Raw genomic sequence first — 13534 nt, 5'->3', positions numbered from 1 at the left:
AGCACAATAGTATGTAATGGGGAGGACTCAGTAGAGAAAGCTGAAATAAGCACGGGATGAAGATGGGATCTGGGGCTCACGGGAGCGCTGGCCTTTGAGGACAGCTGGCTCAGTTCATCTGGAAACAGAAAAGGCAGGTCACGGGAGTACAAGGTTCTGGGAGGAGGATATCCATGGGAGGAGTCTGTGGGCGATCTCTTCTGATTGTTTCAGTTTTTTTAAGGGAAGTAGGAAGCAAGGGCATTAGCTGAGAGTGAGGGTGGGGGAGAAAGTATTGGGGGCTGAAGAGAAAGAAGATGATGTAGTCATTGAGGAGGCAGGGGAACAAAGGCACTCAGGGTATGGCTGCTGACATATAATCTAAGGGTTACTTGAGGTCCATGGTCATGAACTTAAATTATGGCAAGAGTCTTCTTTCCTCAAAACAGCTGCTGCTTACTTTCCTGTACCTTTATCAATAATGTTATTCAATGAGCTAAAATGTTAAAAGGAGAACAATACATATAAACTTGTATAAAGACTCCCCAAAATAGAAGCTCTACTTGATGCTATATGATAGGTGCTTTGGCAAAATCAATTTATCAAAAGAAGCTACATGATGACCCTTATTTCACAAAGAAAGGAATCCTATAAGATAAGCTAAAGACAGGGGAAGGTAATACAGTTATCATGTGCAAAAATCCTATCCACTCAACAGTCAACTGGGGGCTGAGTCACTCTGGCCCATAATGCACCTGGATTACTAGCTTGACATGCTATGAGGTAAATCTCATCTCACCTCTTCACGCTACTTTCCCAGAGAAAGGACAAGGACAAGTGGATTGTAGTTTGGGCTGCCATGAAGCTTTAAGGAATGGTCTACCTTACTGCCTGGATTGGAAAACAGCAAGACAAGATTTTCATACCTTCCAAACTATTTTTCTACCTGTAAATGTGGGATGCCCTCTTTCACAGGTAGCCAAAGTGTTACACTAGTTATCTACAAATTTACAAGTAATAATTATAATCTAAACCCTGAAGATTATTACAATTAAAATTAATCCTCCTTCTAATCACTCCCAGAAATCATTAGAACTGTATTAATAATTGTTTTATATTTATATTTATGATAAACTTGTGAATGTACCACAGCCCTCTTCAATCAATGACCATAAATCAAAATTCTCACAAAATGTTAGTTGTAAACTTCCCTTGTTTAAAATTAGTCTCATAGTAGAAAGCAAACATTTTACTATTTATCCGTCACTATCTTGTACATAGTCTGCATTTTTTAAAAAAATTAAGCCAAACCCATTGTTCCACAAACAAGAGTCCTAAAACAGTAAGAATATATAGAATAAAAATCTAGGCAAAATATCCTTGCAGTACCTTCTAGGCTTTAATGGAGGGAATCAAAGAAGGAAGAGAAGGGAAAAAAATGGAAGCTGATAGAACAAATTTTCCCTAAGCTCAAGAGAATAACAGTAATACAAAAACACATTTGAAAAGATACATAAATCTCACAATCTAAAACTTCAAAAAAAAAAAAAAGAAAGAAATTCCTATTCTAAAAATGAGACCATGCATTATGCATTATGGGGTTAGAGTATTCATCTCGGAACAAGGAAAGGAAAGATATGCCAAGAATATACATCACTCATCATTATAACAGGGCATAATTGGTATTTGACACTTGGAAAGCTGACTTCCCTAGGTTTCTGTTTATGTCCACACTGTTATTAGCATTACAAAAGTGGAAGAAGTCACTTGGCTACGTATGTTGCCATATCACCCCCGTTACTCAGGCCAATGGTGTGGAACAAAACAAAAGAAGGTTGTCAACCCCGAGCAGACACTGTCCTTTCCCAGCCCTTTAAAATAATGCTACTGAGAACAGTAACATTTTTCAAAGACCTAATAAGCAGTAACACCTATAAGCTCTTGTCAGGTAATCTTTCTTTCATGATCTCACACTATCAGTCCGAATGCAGAGAGGGGGGAAAGCCTTCTCCCTTCCCCCACTTGCCACAGGCAGCTAGAACCTAGGATGACACTTGCCCGTTTCCAACAGGGAAAATGGTCCAGCCACACAGGAACAGCAGCAGGGGGCATACACGAAAGGGACCAGTGCGAAAAGAGATGCAGAACCACGTATATGATCTTGAAATTTATGCTGTGTGGCAGCCTTGTGTCTCATAGGAAAACAGGTACTTTCATTTTTGCCTCCTACTGCCACTCGACCTTCATGGCTGGTGACTCAGTAGGAGGCAAAAATGAAAGTGCTTTTTCCCCCCCTTTGAAACTAGGGCTGTTCCAAACTGTGGATTTCAAAATCATAACATGAACCACCTAATTTTCCGAAGTACTTCTTCTACTGTCTTCACTAGAAACAGTAAACTATGAAACAACAGTGTTTGCCTAGATGTGTAAGATTGGCACTAAGATGTGTTTATATCTATCTGATAGTTAGAAGTTGCTTAGTATAATCTTGGTAATTTATGACCAGGACACAAAATATAGACAGATTTTAAAAAACAACCGTCTTGAAATTAAAATATTGGACACTGTATATTAACTAACTGGTATTAATTCAAACTTTAAAAACTTAGGTAAAGGGTTAATTTAAACATCTTCATTTGAACGAGTCTCTGGTTGGTTTCAATTACATATTCTTATTGAGGCCCTGCTCCACGTGAGGAAGTACAGTACCCAAGTAAGAGACAGTCCTCTTCCTCAAGGAGAGCTTAACCCAGAAGAGAGAAGAAAATATCCACATAAAATAACACAAAGGTGTCAGAAATACCATAAGACATACAAAGAATGTGTATCATCAGGTTTCCAAGAAAAGATACTACGTTCATAAAATCAGAAAAAGCTTCATGATAGAAATGGCATTTTAGGTGGTGCCTGAAAGTGGGATAGGATTTCAGAAGTTGGAGAAAAAAATGAGGGTGCAAAGTGAACAAAATCACAGAGGCAGAAAAGGTAGTTTATGTATAGGCAGTATTTTCTGAACTGTGTTTTAGACACCAATTCTGGAAGAATTCAATAGATGCACTTAAAAAAAGGGGGGGAAGGGGAGCCCCACAGTCAGATAAGGGTACAGTGTTATTTTAAACACTACACCCTATGTTCTCCTCTTGGAAATTTAAAATGCACATTAGAATAAGAAAGGCTCTGAGCAAGGTCATAAAGTAACTGTTAGCCCAAGTCCCCCCAACCTATAGAACTCATTTGAAAGAACATCCATCAATTCTTCAAACAATTTCAGAATTACTATCTAAGCAAAATTGAGATAAGGTAAGCAGAGTAAATTTGAGACATATTACAGAATGCCTCATACACAAAACTGAGAAATGTGGTCTTTATGAATGACAACAAAATGAGGTTTTGCCCCTACATGGGGGTGTTTGTTATTCAAACATATCATTACATACTGAGCTTAATGGGAAGCTTTGTATGAAACATTTTTTTTTAATTCATCTTATTTTACAAAAAAACAAGCAACCACCTAACAGGAGAAGCATACTACTAGTCAGAGAACATGAGAAAAACAGCAATAATGGAAGGCAGTTGTGGAGAAGGCAGGATCAGCCAGCCAAAGCAAAGACAGGTACCAAATACACAGGCACCCCCACAAGCTAGACTCAGCCTCACGTGCGTTCTTTTTTCCCTAAGTCTAATATTAACTCTCAAAGCCTACAGGTCATTCAATTAAAGTCAAAATCTAAAGCTGCCTTTTTTTAAATATTTGTACATGAGAACTAAGTTTTCTAAAACACAATTTAAAAATATACACAATTCTGACTACAACTTGGAAATTCATAATTAGCATTTTTTGGCTTTTATTTCTTAAAGGAACTTTTACACACACACACACACACACGGACGCACGCCAGCCTTCATTAGAAGAAATTACCTGTGGTTGGAACTGGGGAACAGGTGGCCCTTGCATTCCTTGTGATTGCTCATCCATTGTCTGAAGCAACAGGAACTTTAGAACTCTGCAAAAATATAAAGTTGAAATTTAAATAATGTAATCATTACCAAGTCATGTTGCTCATCATATGCCTGAGGCTTGCATTCAAATATCAGATTTACCTAATGGTTCAAAAAGCACCCATTAAGATATCCCATATTCTTCTATCTGTCATTTGCTAAATCCAAGCTCTGTTTAGCTAAAACAAAAGGTATTCACTGTCTCAACTAAGTCCATTTCTCCAAAGTAGTATTATGTGCTTAGAAAATCCTATTTTATGAGATGAAATTCTCTCTTCTCCATTATACCTTATAGACCAAACAGGCTTCCCCTTCCCCATGCCAGTGTGCAAAGATAATTACCATAAGCTTCCCATAAATGTGGTAAATGTTCTACAACTCTAAAATGCACCTCATCTTCATATTCTAAAAATGTTAGTACTTTTGTTATGTATGTCCAACTATAATTCTTACTGTAGTTTTTAGGTTTAAACTTAAAAGGCCAGTCCTCCTATGAGGGTGTTTACGTTTTTATGCATACTTTGCTTGTAATTAAAAACATTCAGCCATCAACTCAGTTAACATAAGCTGAAGACTAATTCTATGTCACCTACTGCACAAGGCTCAAGAAGTGAACTACAAACAAGACACAGCTATTGCTCCACCGAACAACACTTTTTCTACACAATGTCAATTATTTCTAGGTTCCTCACAAGTGTTATTTTTTAACTAAAATATAATGTGTGGGTTGAAAAACTAGGATCCATTTAAATGGGATTAACAGAGAAACTAAAACACATCCTCACTTCATTATACTCTTTTAGAAAACAGTTAAAAAATGACATGGATATTTGTATTGTAAATATTCCCTTCCATTCTGTAACTTGTCTTTTTAAAAACCTTTCTAATGGCATCTTTCAATTAACTAATGAACAGAAATTCATAAATTTAATAAGGTCTAATCAATCGTTCCTTTACAATATCTTTGTGTGCTATTTAAGAATTATTTCTGTACTCCAATTTCTCACACATTATCTTCTAACATAAGCTTTGTTGTTTTACCTTTCAAGTTTAGATCCATAATTGACCTGGAATTAAATTTTTGTATGACAAGGTAAAGTCAATATTTAGGTTTTTTTCTATATGGATATCCAATTGACTTCAAATCAGATATTGAAATGATCAGGCTTTACCCCACCCCCCCCAACACTACTATGTCATCCTTGCCATATATTAAAAGACAACATGTACATAAACACACACATACCCCCACACACATTGCAAACTTGCTGAACTCACTTATCAGTTCAAGTAGATTTTTGGGGATTCTTGCCTTATTTTAATGACTAGAACTTCCAGTACAACGAACCTAAGTAGAGAGTAGACATCTTTTTATTGTTCCTATCAGGAATAAAGTGTTGGGAAGGAAAAATTTCCTTTCACTGTTCAAGGTTCTTCTAGCTGCTGTAAGAACCAAATTGACACGACAGTAACAGGAGAAAAGTTTGATAACATATATCAAAAGTAAAAGGAGAAAAGTTTGATAACATATATACCTTCTATAGATATATATATATATATATATCTTATATATATATAAGCAACTCAGGAAAACTGAGCAACTCCCCAAAATGGTCAAAGCCATCAACATAAATACCATCTTCAGCCAAAGACAAAAGATGTTGGGAGTCAGTTACGGGAGGTTACCAGGAAAAGCACAGTAAACAATAGTAAGGTTGTTATTCAGATTAACTCATTGCCATCTCTATTAGTAATAGTTTCTAGAAATTGAGTCAAACCCTCTTCCTGGTACAGCAAGGGAGACACCTTACAAATGGAGATTTTTTCTTACAAATACAACTGTCTCATACAAAATGGTAACCTATACTCAGGTTCCAGAGCTTCTCCTGTGTTTGCAGCATCTTAAAAATAACCAGCTTAAAATAATCAATATGCCGGGGCGCCTGGATGGCTCAGTCGTTAAGCATCTGCCTTCATGAAGCTCGGATCATGATCCCAGGGTCCTGGGATTGAGCCCTCCATCAGGCTCCCTGCTCCGTGGGAAGCCTGCTTCTCCCTCTCACACTCCCCCTACTTGTGTTTCTCTCTCTCTGTGTCAATAAATAAATAAAATCTTAAAAAAAAAAATTAATCAACATGCCAAAGAGGCATATCTTAGAAAAATATGCTCCCTTACAAAAGCATTCTTCACATGAATGAAAGATGTACATTTTTCAAAGATGTCTTAATTTATCAGGTTGAGATAGTGCCCTTCTATTCTTACTTTGCTAGATTTTATAAAGAATAGATGTTAAATTTTAACTCAAATGCTTTTTCTACATCTGAGATAATTATATAGTTTTTTTGTTTGTTAAAATGTTCAGGTATGGTGATTCATTTTTGAATGTTAAGCTGGTATTCATTTCTGGGATGAACCTCATTTGGTCATAACATATAACTGTATTTTCTATTTTTGGATTGGATTTTATATAGTATTAGATCCAAGGAGAGAAGGAGAGGGAAGGAGAAAGAGAACTCTAGTAATGAATTAGAATATCTTTTACTGGGGCACCTGGGTGGCTCAGTCGTTAAGCGTCTGCCTTCGGCTCAGGTCATGATCCCAGCGTCCTGGGATCGAGCCCCGCATCAGGCTCCCTGCTCCGCAGGAAGCCTGCTTCTCTCTCTCCCGCTCCCCCTGCTTGTGTTTCCTCTCTCGCTGTGTCTCTCCCTGTCAAATAAATAAATAAAATCTTTAAAAAAAAAAAAAAAAAGAATATCTTTTACTGTGAAATCCAAATAATTAAAATCAGCATTTCACATCTAGTGTTGCACAGATAGTTTCACAAAACATTCCATGAAAAAAAGGGTTTCCAGGTCAAAGACCTCTGTGAAATATTACTCGCTATATAAATCACTCTTAGAGCATCATAATAAATACCAGCATACTAAAGGATCCAACTCAATCTTCTAGATTATAAATTCCATGTTGCAGGGACCTATATGTGTCATCCACAGCTGTATCCCCAGTGCTTAGGTCAATGCTTGGCACAAAATAGGTGCTGAACCAATATTTATTTATTTAATTAATGCATGTATGTCTATCATAAAAACATCAAATAATTATGGTTACAGTTTAATAAGTCTAAAGTCAATGATAAGAAAAATCATGATCAAATTCAACAAATCTGGCAACCTTCAATCAAAAAAGGTGCCCAAAGAAGGTGCTGCCTAAATTGGGTTTTAAATAATGAAGAGGAAAAGTTAACAAGGTTTAGATGAGCCAAGCAAGAGAGGAATCCTGGGAAGAGGAAAAAACACATCAAAATACTCAAAAGCAGAGCACAACACCTTATAAAGAGCTTCAAATTAAAGTTGGCAGGTAGTAGGAGATAGGGGGTGGAGAGTTAGTAGCAGGTTACCTTAACAACACAGAGAAGTGTCAGTTCATGAAAAAAATTATGGTATTTACTTTATTCAGTTGGTACCAGAGAGTTAATGTTGGATTTCAAGCAGCTGAGAGAGAGGATTTCACTGTTTGTGAAAGACAGTCTTTCTTGCCACTTGACAGAGTAGAGGAATTCACAACCATAAGGAAGATCAGTTAAGAAGCTATGGCAACAAAGATGTCCATCGACAGATGAATGGATAAAGAAGAGGTGGTATATATATACAATGGAATATTATGCAGCCATCAAAAGGAATGAGATCTTGCCATTTGCAACGACGTGGATGGAACTGGAGGGTATTATGCTGAGCGAAGTAAGTGAATCAGAGAAAGACATGTATCACATGATCTCACTGATATGAGGAATTCTTAATCTCAGGAAACAAACTGAGGGTTGCTGGAGTGGGGGGTGGGGTGGGAGGGATGGGGTGGCTGGGTGATAGACACTGGGGAAGGTATGTGCCATGGTGAGCGCTGTGAATTGTGCAAGACTGTTGAATCACAGATCTGTACCTCTGAAACAAATAATGCAATATATGTTAAAAAAAAAAAAAAGAAGAAAAAGATAGCAGGAGGGGAAGAATGAAGGGGGGGAAATCGGAGGGGGAGACGAACCATGAGAGACGATGGACTCTGAAAAACAAACTGAGGGTTCTAGAGGGGAGGGGGGTGGGAGGATGGGTTGGTCCGGTGATGGGTATTAAAGAGGGCACGTTCTGCATGGAGCACTGGGTGCTATGCACAAACAATGAATGATGGAACACTACATCAAAAACTAATGGTGTAATGTATGGTGATTAACATAACAATAAAAAATTAAGAAAAAAAAAGAAGCTATGGCAACAGTCAAAAGATGATAAAGCCCTTCACCAAGGTCCTCCGTTTTTTTTTTTTTAAGATTTTATTTATTTATTTGAGAGAGAGAGAATGAGCGGTGAGGAGGAGCAGAGGGGGAGAGAGAGAGAGAGAAGCAGACTCCCTCCTGAGCAGGAAGCCTGACATGGGGCTCGATCCTAGGACCCAGAGATCATGACCTGAGCCAAAGGCAGACATTTGATGGGACTGAGCCACCCAGGTGCCCCCCATGGTCCTCTTGACCTCACCCAGCTTTCAACACAACCCTCTCACTTTCCCAAAATGTTCTATGATCTCTTATTCTTCTTGCTTTTCTCCTACACTGTAGCTATTCTAAGTTCCTTTTTCTATCTAACATTTATATTTGAGTGCTCTAAGACTTAAAGCTTTTTTGGGGGGTGCCTGGGTGGCTCAGTCAGTTGAGCATCTGACTCTTGGTTTAGGCTCAGGTCATGATGTCACGGGACAGGGGACTGAGCCCCACCTCACACTCTGTGCTCAGTGCAGAGTCTACTTGAAGATTCTCACCCTCTGCCCCTCCCCCAACTCATGTGTGCATGCACTCTCTGTCCACACCCCTCTAAAATAATCTTTTTTAAAAAATCTTTTTTTTTTTTTAAAACTACTATCTCTGCTGAAGTCATACCATCCAGTCCCATGACTTTGAATACCATCTCTATATGATTACTCTGAAATCTGTATCTCTACCACAGGTGTATGGTCTGAGCTCTGAGCTATCAACACCAATATCCAACTGTCCATCTGATATCTCCACCTTGATCGAGGATTCCAACTCCCATCCTTCCAAAAAAATAAAATAAAATAATGCTTTTCCTCTAATATTCTTTATCTCTTTTTATGTATCACCATCTATTCAGCTGGTCCGGCCCCAAAATTCTCAAGCTTCTGGGTCTCTGGACCTCTTTATCTGAGGACCCCAAAGACTTTTTGTTCATGTGAGTCATGCTCTATCAGTATTTCACATAATTGAAATTAACACTAAAAAAAAAATCATTAAAATACATACTAATTCATTTACAAATAATAGCAATAACACTATTACATGTTTATGCATATTTTTATAAAAAATAACTACATTTTTAAAAATGAGAAGAGAGGCACTGTCTTATATTTTGCAAGTTTCTTTAACGTCTGTCTTCAGAGAAGCAGTCTGTTCAAATACATTGTTTTGGCAGAAGTATATTTCAAAAAATCTGGTCTTACACAAATATATAGTTGAAAAATAGAGGAATATTTTAATAACCAATATGGATATCACTGTGGATATTCTCCTTTGATAATACACCAAACTTGAGAGGTGGCAAATTCTGAAAGGTTAACTGCCATGTAGACTCTCAAATCAATGAAATTTATACTCTGTAACGTTAAAATCCAATGGTCTCTCTTGCTCTTTGAATAGATCTTTTACTCATGCTTGATTTTGTAACACCATGCATTGGTCATCTGGAAAATTTTAGTTCACTGGGTTACTCAGATCATCTAAATGTTGACCACTTCATTATATGAATTAAAAAAAAAAAAAAAATCCCTTAATACCACAACTAATCTCATCAGAAAAGTCTTTAAGTACCAGGAAGATGTCAAGGTTATAGTGATGAATATAACTTCTCCAAAATTCCAATTTTTACTTTACAAGTTCTAATCTTGTCATTAGTGACAAATAATATCAATTGTTTTTCTTTAGATGATTGGAACTTAATTTTCAAGAAAATGTCTACAAAACACCCAAGTCTGAAGAACCAAAGTTTGTCTTTCAGTCATTCTTTCAAGTAAAAATGGTGCTCCATGAAAATAGCAGCTGCTCGGCTTGCTCTTGAAAGAACTGCACAAATGCTTCTCCTTGATACAACTTTGATTTGCTGCAGTAGTACTAAATTAAGTATACTTCCCATTTCATCACCTATATTAAAAGACATGTACTCAAAGGTTGAGATTTGATTAAAAAAAATAATAATACTCTTTAACTGCTTCACCAAAGACATTTAAAAATGAAAGTCGCATTTTTATTATAATTCAGAGCATGTAAAGAACACAAAGACTAGTACAGTCTAGTGTGTACATTGATTCAAGCTAAGACATCAGTGGCTTTACAAATGTCTTAGTATTACAAAAATTGTCTGATCTTGCAGACCACTTGAAAGAGCCTCAAGGTCCTTACCCAACCCTCCACCCCCACCATCCCCAGAAATCTGGAGATCACACTTTCAGGAAGAGATGGTCTAATTAAAAACCTAAAATTCATTCTTTCTTCTTATTTTCCCCCCTCACTTCCCAGCTCCCCATATCTAACACATCAGTAAGTGCCATTTGTTCTATTTCCAAAATATACCTCAGATTTGTCCATGGTCTTCTAGCACCACAAATAAGACCCTACAAGGTATCATTTTATCTCCACCAGGAACTACTACAATAGCCTACTAATTGGTCTTCTTTTCTGCCATTTTCCTCATAGTGGTATTCTGAAAACATAAATCAACTCATGACACTCATTGCACTTAGACTAAAATCCCAACTCCTTGCCAAACACTACAGGGCCCTGTAAATAACCTCCTGCCCACCCCTTCTACGTTTGCTCATCCCAGCCTCTCTCATTGCCTACCTTCCAGCAACGCTGAACCCCCTTCTCTCTTCTTAAACCTGCAAAGTCCTTCCTAGCATCAGGGCCTTTGTACTTGCTGTCCTCTAGGCCCAAAATCCCTGAAAACTGGCTCAAAATCAGGCCTACCCTAACAACCCTCTCCAGAGCAGTATCCCCCATTATTGTTCATATCATCACTCGTTTCTACTGAGCAATTATAATAATCTATAATTATCTTTTTTTTTTTACTTGTTTATTATCTATCTCCTCTGCTATAATGCAAGTAAACATGAAGACAGGAACTTGTCATTGTATTTCCTGTTATATTCCCCACCAAGTACCTGACAAAAAAAAATGGGCACTTAATAAACATCTGCTGAATGAATGAAAAATGAATAGAAATGAAGAATATAGTACATATTTTAGAGTTGCTTATGTTTAGACTTTTAGGACTTGTGACTGATCAGATGTGTTTGGTAACAGAAAAGGAAGTTAAAGATGACACCAAAAGTCATTTTTAGCATGAGGTGGAAGGGACTATATATGGTGGTAGCATCATCCAAACTAGACAGCGAGGAGAAACCAGAATAGGGTGGGTGTTAGGACAAGCAAGACACAGGATGAGGATGGTACAGGAAAAACTAATTGTGAATTATTAGGAGAGAGACTGTAAATATAAAGTTTTTAACACATAATTTTGCCAAGTAGAATCTCTAGAGAAGGGGAGTTCAATACATTGTCTTGTAATTCTCATACCAATTAGTGATTAAGTGAAGGCTTTTCAGTGTGTTTGAAAACAGTTCTCTTAAGCATATTACAGGTCCCCAAAATCTTTCAAAAACTACAAATATTTTCACATATATCTACAAACTCAGTGCACATTAAAGTCTTCCACTATCCTTGTGTGTAGTTACATATTTTGCAGAAAATAAAACTACAAAATTAGGAAACTGAATTTCAGATGTAAAAACTAACTCAATGACAAAATTATTTAGTTTTTAAAAATTGTAACTGTCAGTGTAGTAAACCTCATAATTCATATGACCCTGGTGAGAAAATTATTAAGTAAAATATACTGTATATATTACAAAATAATCTATCCCTCAGTGACACTATATCAGATAACTATCTTAATTTGCTGAAACAGCATTATAGCACCATTCCCTAAATAAAAACACTTTTCTTAGTTCCCATTTTAATAAATTTATAAAATTTAGAAATCCCTGAGATAATTATAAGCAAATTAAATCATGCTAAGTGCATACTTTTTTCCCTAATATCTGAATTGAATAACACATTTATTTTTTAAAAGATTTTATTTATTTATTTGGGAGAGAGAGAGAGCCAGCATGAGGGACAGAGGGAGAGGGAGAAGCAGACTCCCTGCTGAGCAGGGAGCCTGATGTGGGGCTGGATCCCAGGACCCTGGGATCATGACCTGAGCTGAAGGCATACGCTTAATGGACTGAGCCACCCAGAAGCCCCTGAATAACCACATTTAATGTATTAATTTTAGCCAAAATCCTAATCAAAATGAGAAGCTTTATTTTATGCCTATAGACATCTTCAATGAATTTCACCTTTAAAAATTTAGTATTTTTTACAAAGGTTGACTGAAAATAAACCAACATATATTTCTCAACACTAACTTGATTCTTTGTTAATTATAAAATGTAATATTAAAACTTATGTAATAGAATAAAAAAGATGAGATTCCTTATATATTTGTAAGAAAATCATTTGGTGCATTTTATTTGTGATCATAATTTGTCTCAAAAAAATTATGACTAGCCATTAGACAGAAAAAAAATTTCAAGTTATAGTTAATATTAAAGAATGCTTAGCTCAAAAAAATTTCCTTCATTCTACAACAAAATTACTTAACAGTAAAGTCATAAAGTCAACAAAGCCAACCTTGCAACCTTTTGAATTCAACTTCTAAATTTAAAGCTTAAAGACGCTATTCATTAAAAAAGACTGTTTCCAAATATTCTGATAATCATGCTATCCAGTTTCTCTGCAACCCATTCTTGACAGCGTGTGAAATCTTAAATATGAAATTATGTACATACCAATCTGAAGAGGGATTTTAGATAAAGCTTTAAAGTTTTTTTCTTGATATTTTAAATTCTAAAGAGTTGAAGTACACTAATCCAAACTTATTTAATAGTTTTCCTTTTCTTGAAATAAAGTTTTCCTTCAATCATCAAGGTTATTTATAAAATCTCCAGTATTCTTTCTAGTTATATGTAACATTTAAATATTCTATGAGAAAATGTTAGTAAGATATATTTCATTGACCAAAACAGCTATAAGTTATAAATAACAAAAAAGAGGGTCAATTGTATTAAAATAGCAATACCACTCTAATCCAAAAGAATGCAATTGGTTTAAGTGTATTTGATTCCTAAAAAATAAAAGAATACCATGGAAATTTTAGGGGACTGATACTTGGCAGAGTCTAAATACTCAAATCCAGAACTAAATATTTTTATTTGCCCCAAAGTCACCATTCAACAGTAATATTCCTAACCTCACCCTTCGGTCTCCATTTAACTGAATATTTCCCATAATCAAGCAAGTGACATTTACGTATCAGGCAACACAAAGAAAATTAAGTAGAAGTACTTAGCATCAATAGTTCATTCATACATTTCTGTGTTAACATGAGTAAGTTT

At 36.2% G+C, this 13534-nt stretch overlaps 1 protein-coding gene across 6 annotated transcripts in view; it reads right to left on the bottom strand.

Moving 5' to 3' along the window:
- NEK7 (NIMA related kinase 7) overlaps nt 1–13534 on the bottom strand; it is a 166005-nt gene that overhangs the window by 89713 nt on the left and 62758 nt on the right. For 5 of the 6 annotated variants that reach the window (XM_036121902.2, XM_036121919.2, XM_036121948.2 and 2 more), the window contains one exon: nt 3899–3983. In XM_036121902.2, coding sequence (XP_035977795.1) covers nt 3899–3983 — 85 coding nt within the window. Of the gene's footprint in view, nt 1–3898; nt 3984–5256; nt 5278–13534 lie in introns of those variants that run through there. The other variant, XM_078078244.1, reaches the window with a different exon arrangement.

Source organism: Halichoerus grypus, chromosome 7 (genome assembly GCF_964656455.1).
Source record: "Halichoerus grypus chromosome 7, mHalGry1.hap1.1, whole genome shotgun sequence".
Classification (NCBI taxonomy): domain Eukaryota; kingdom Metazoa; phylum Chordata; class Mammalia; order Carnivora; family Phocidae; genus Halichoerus; species Halichoerus grypus.
This window is presented reverse-complemented; position numbering and strand designations above follow the sequence as displayed.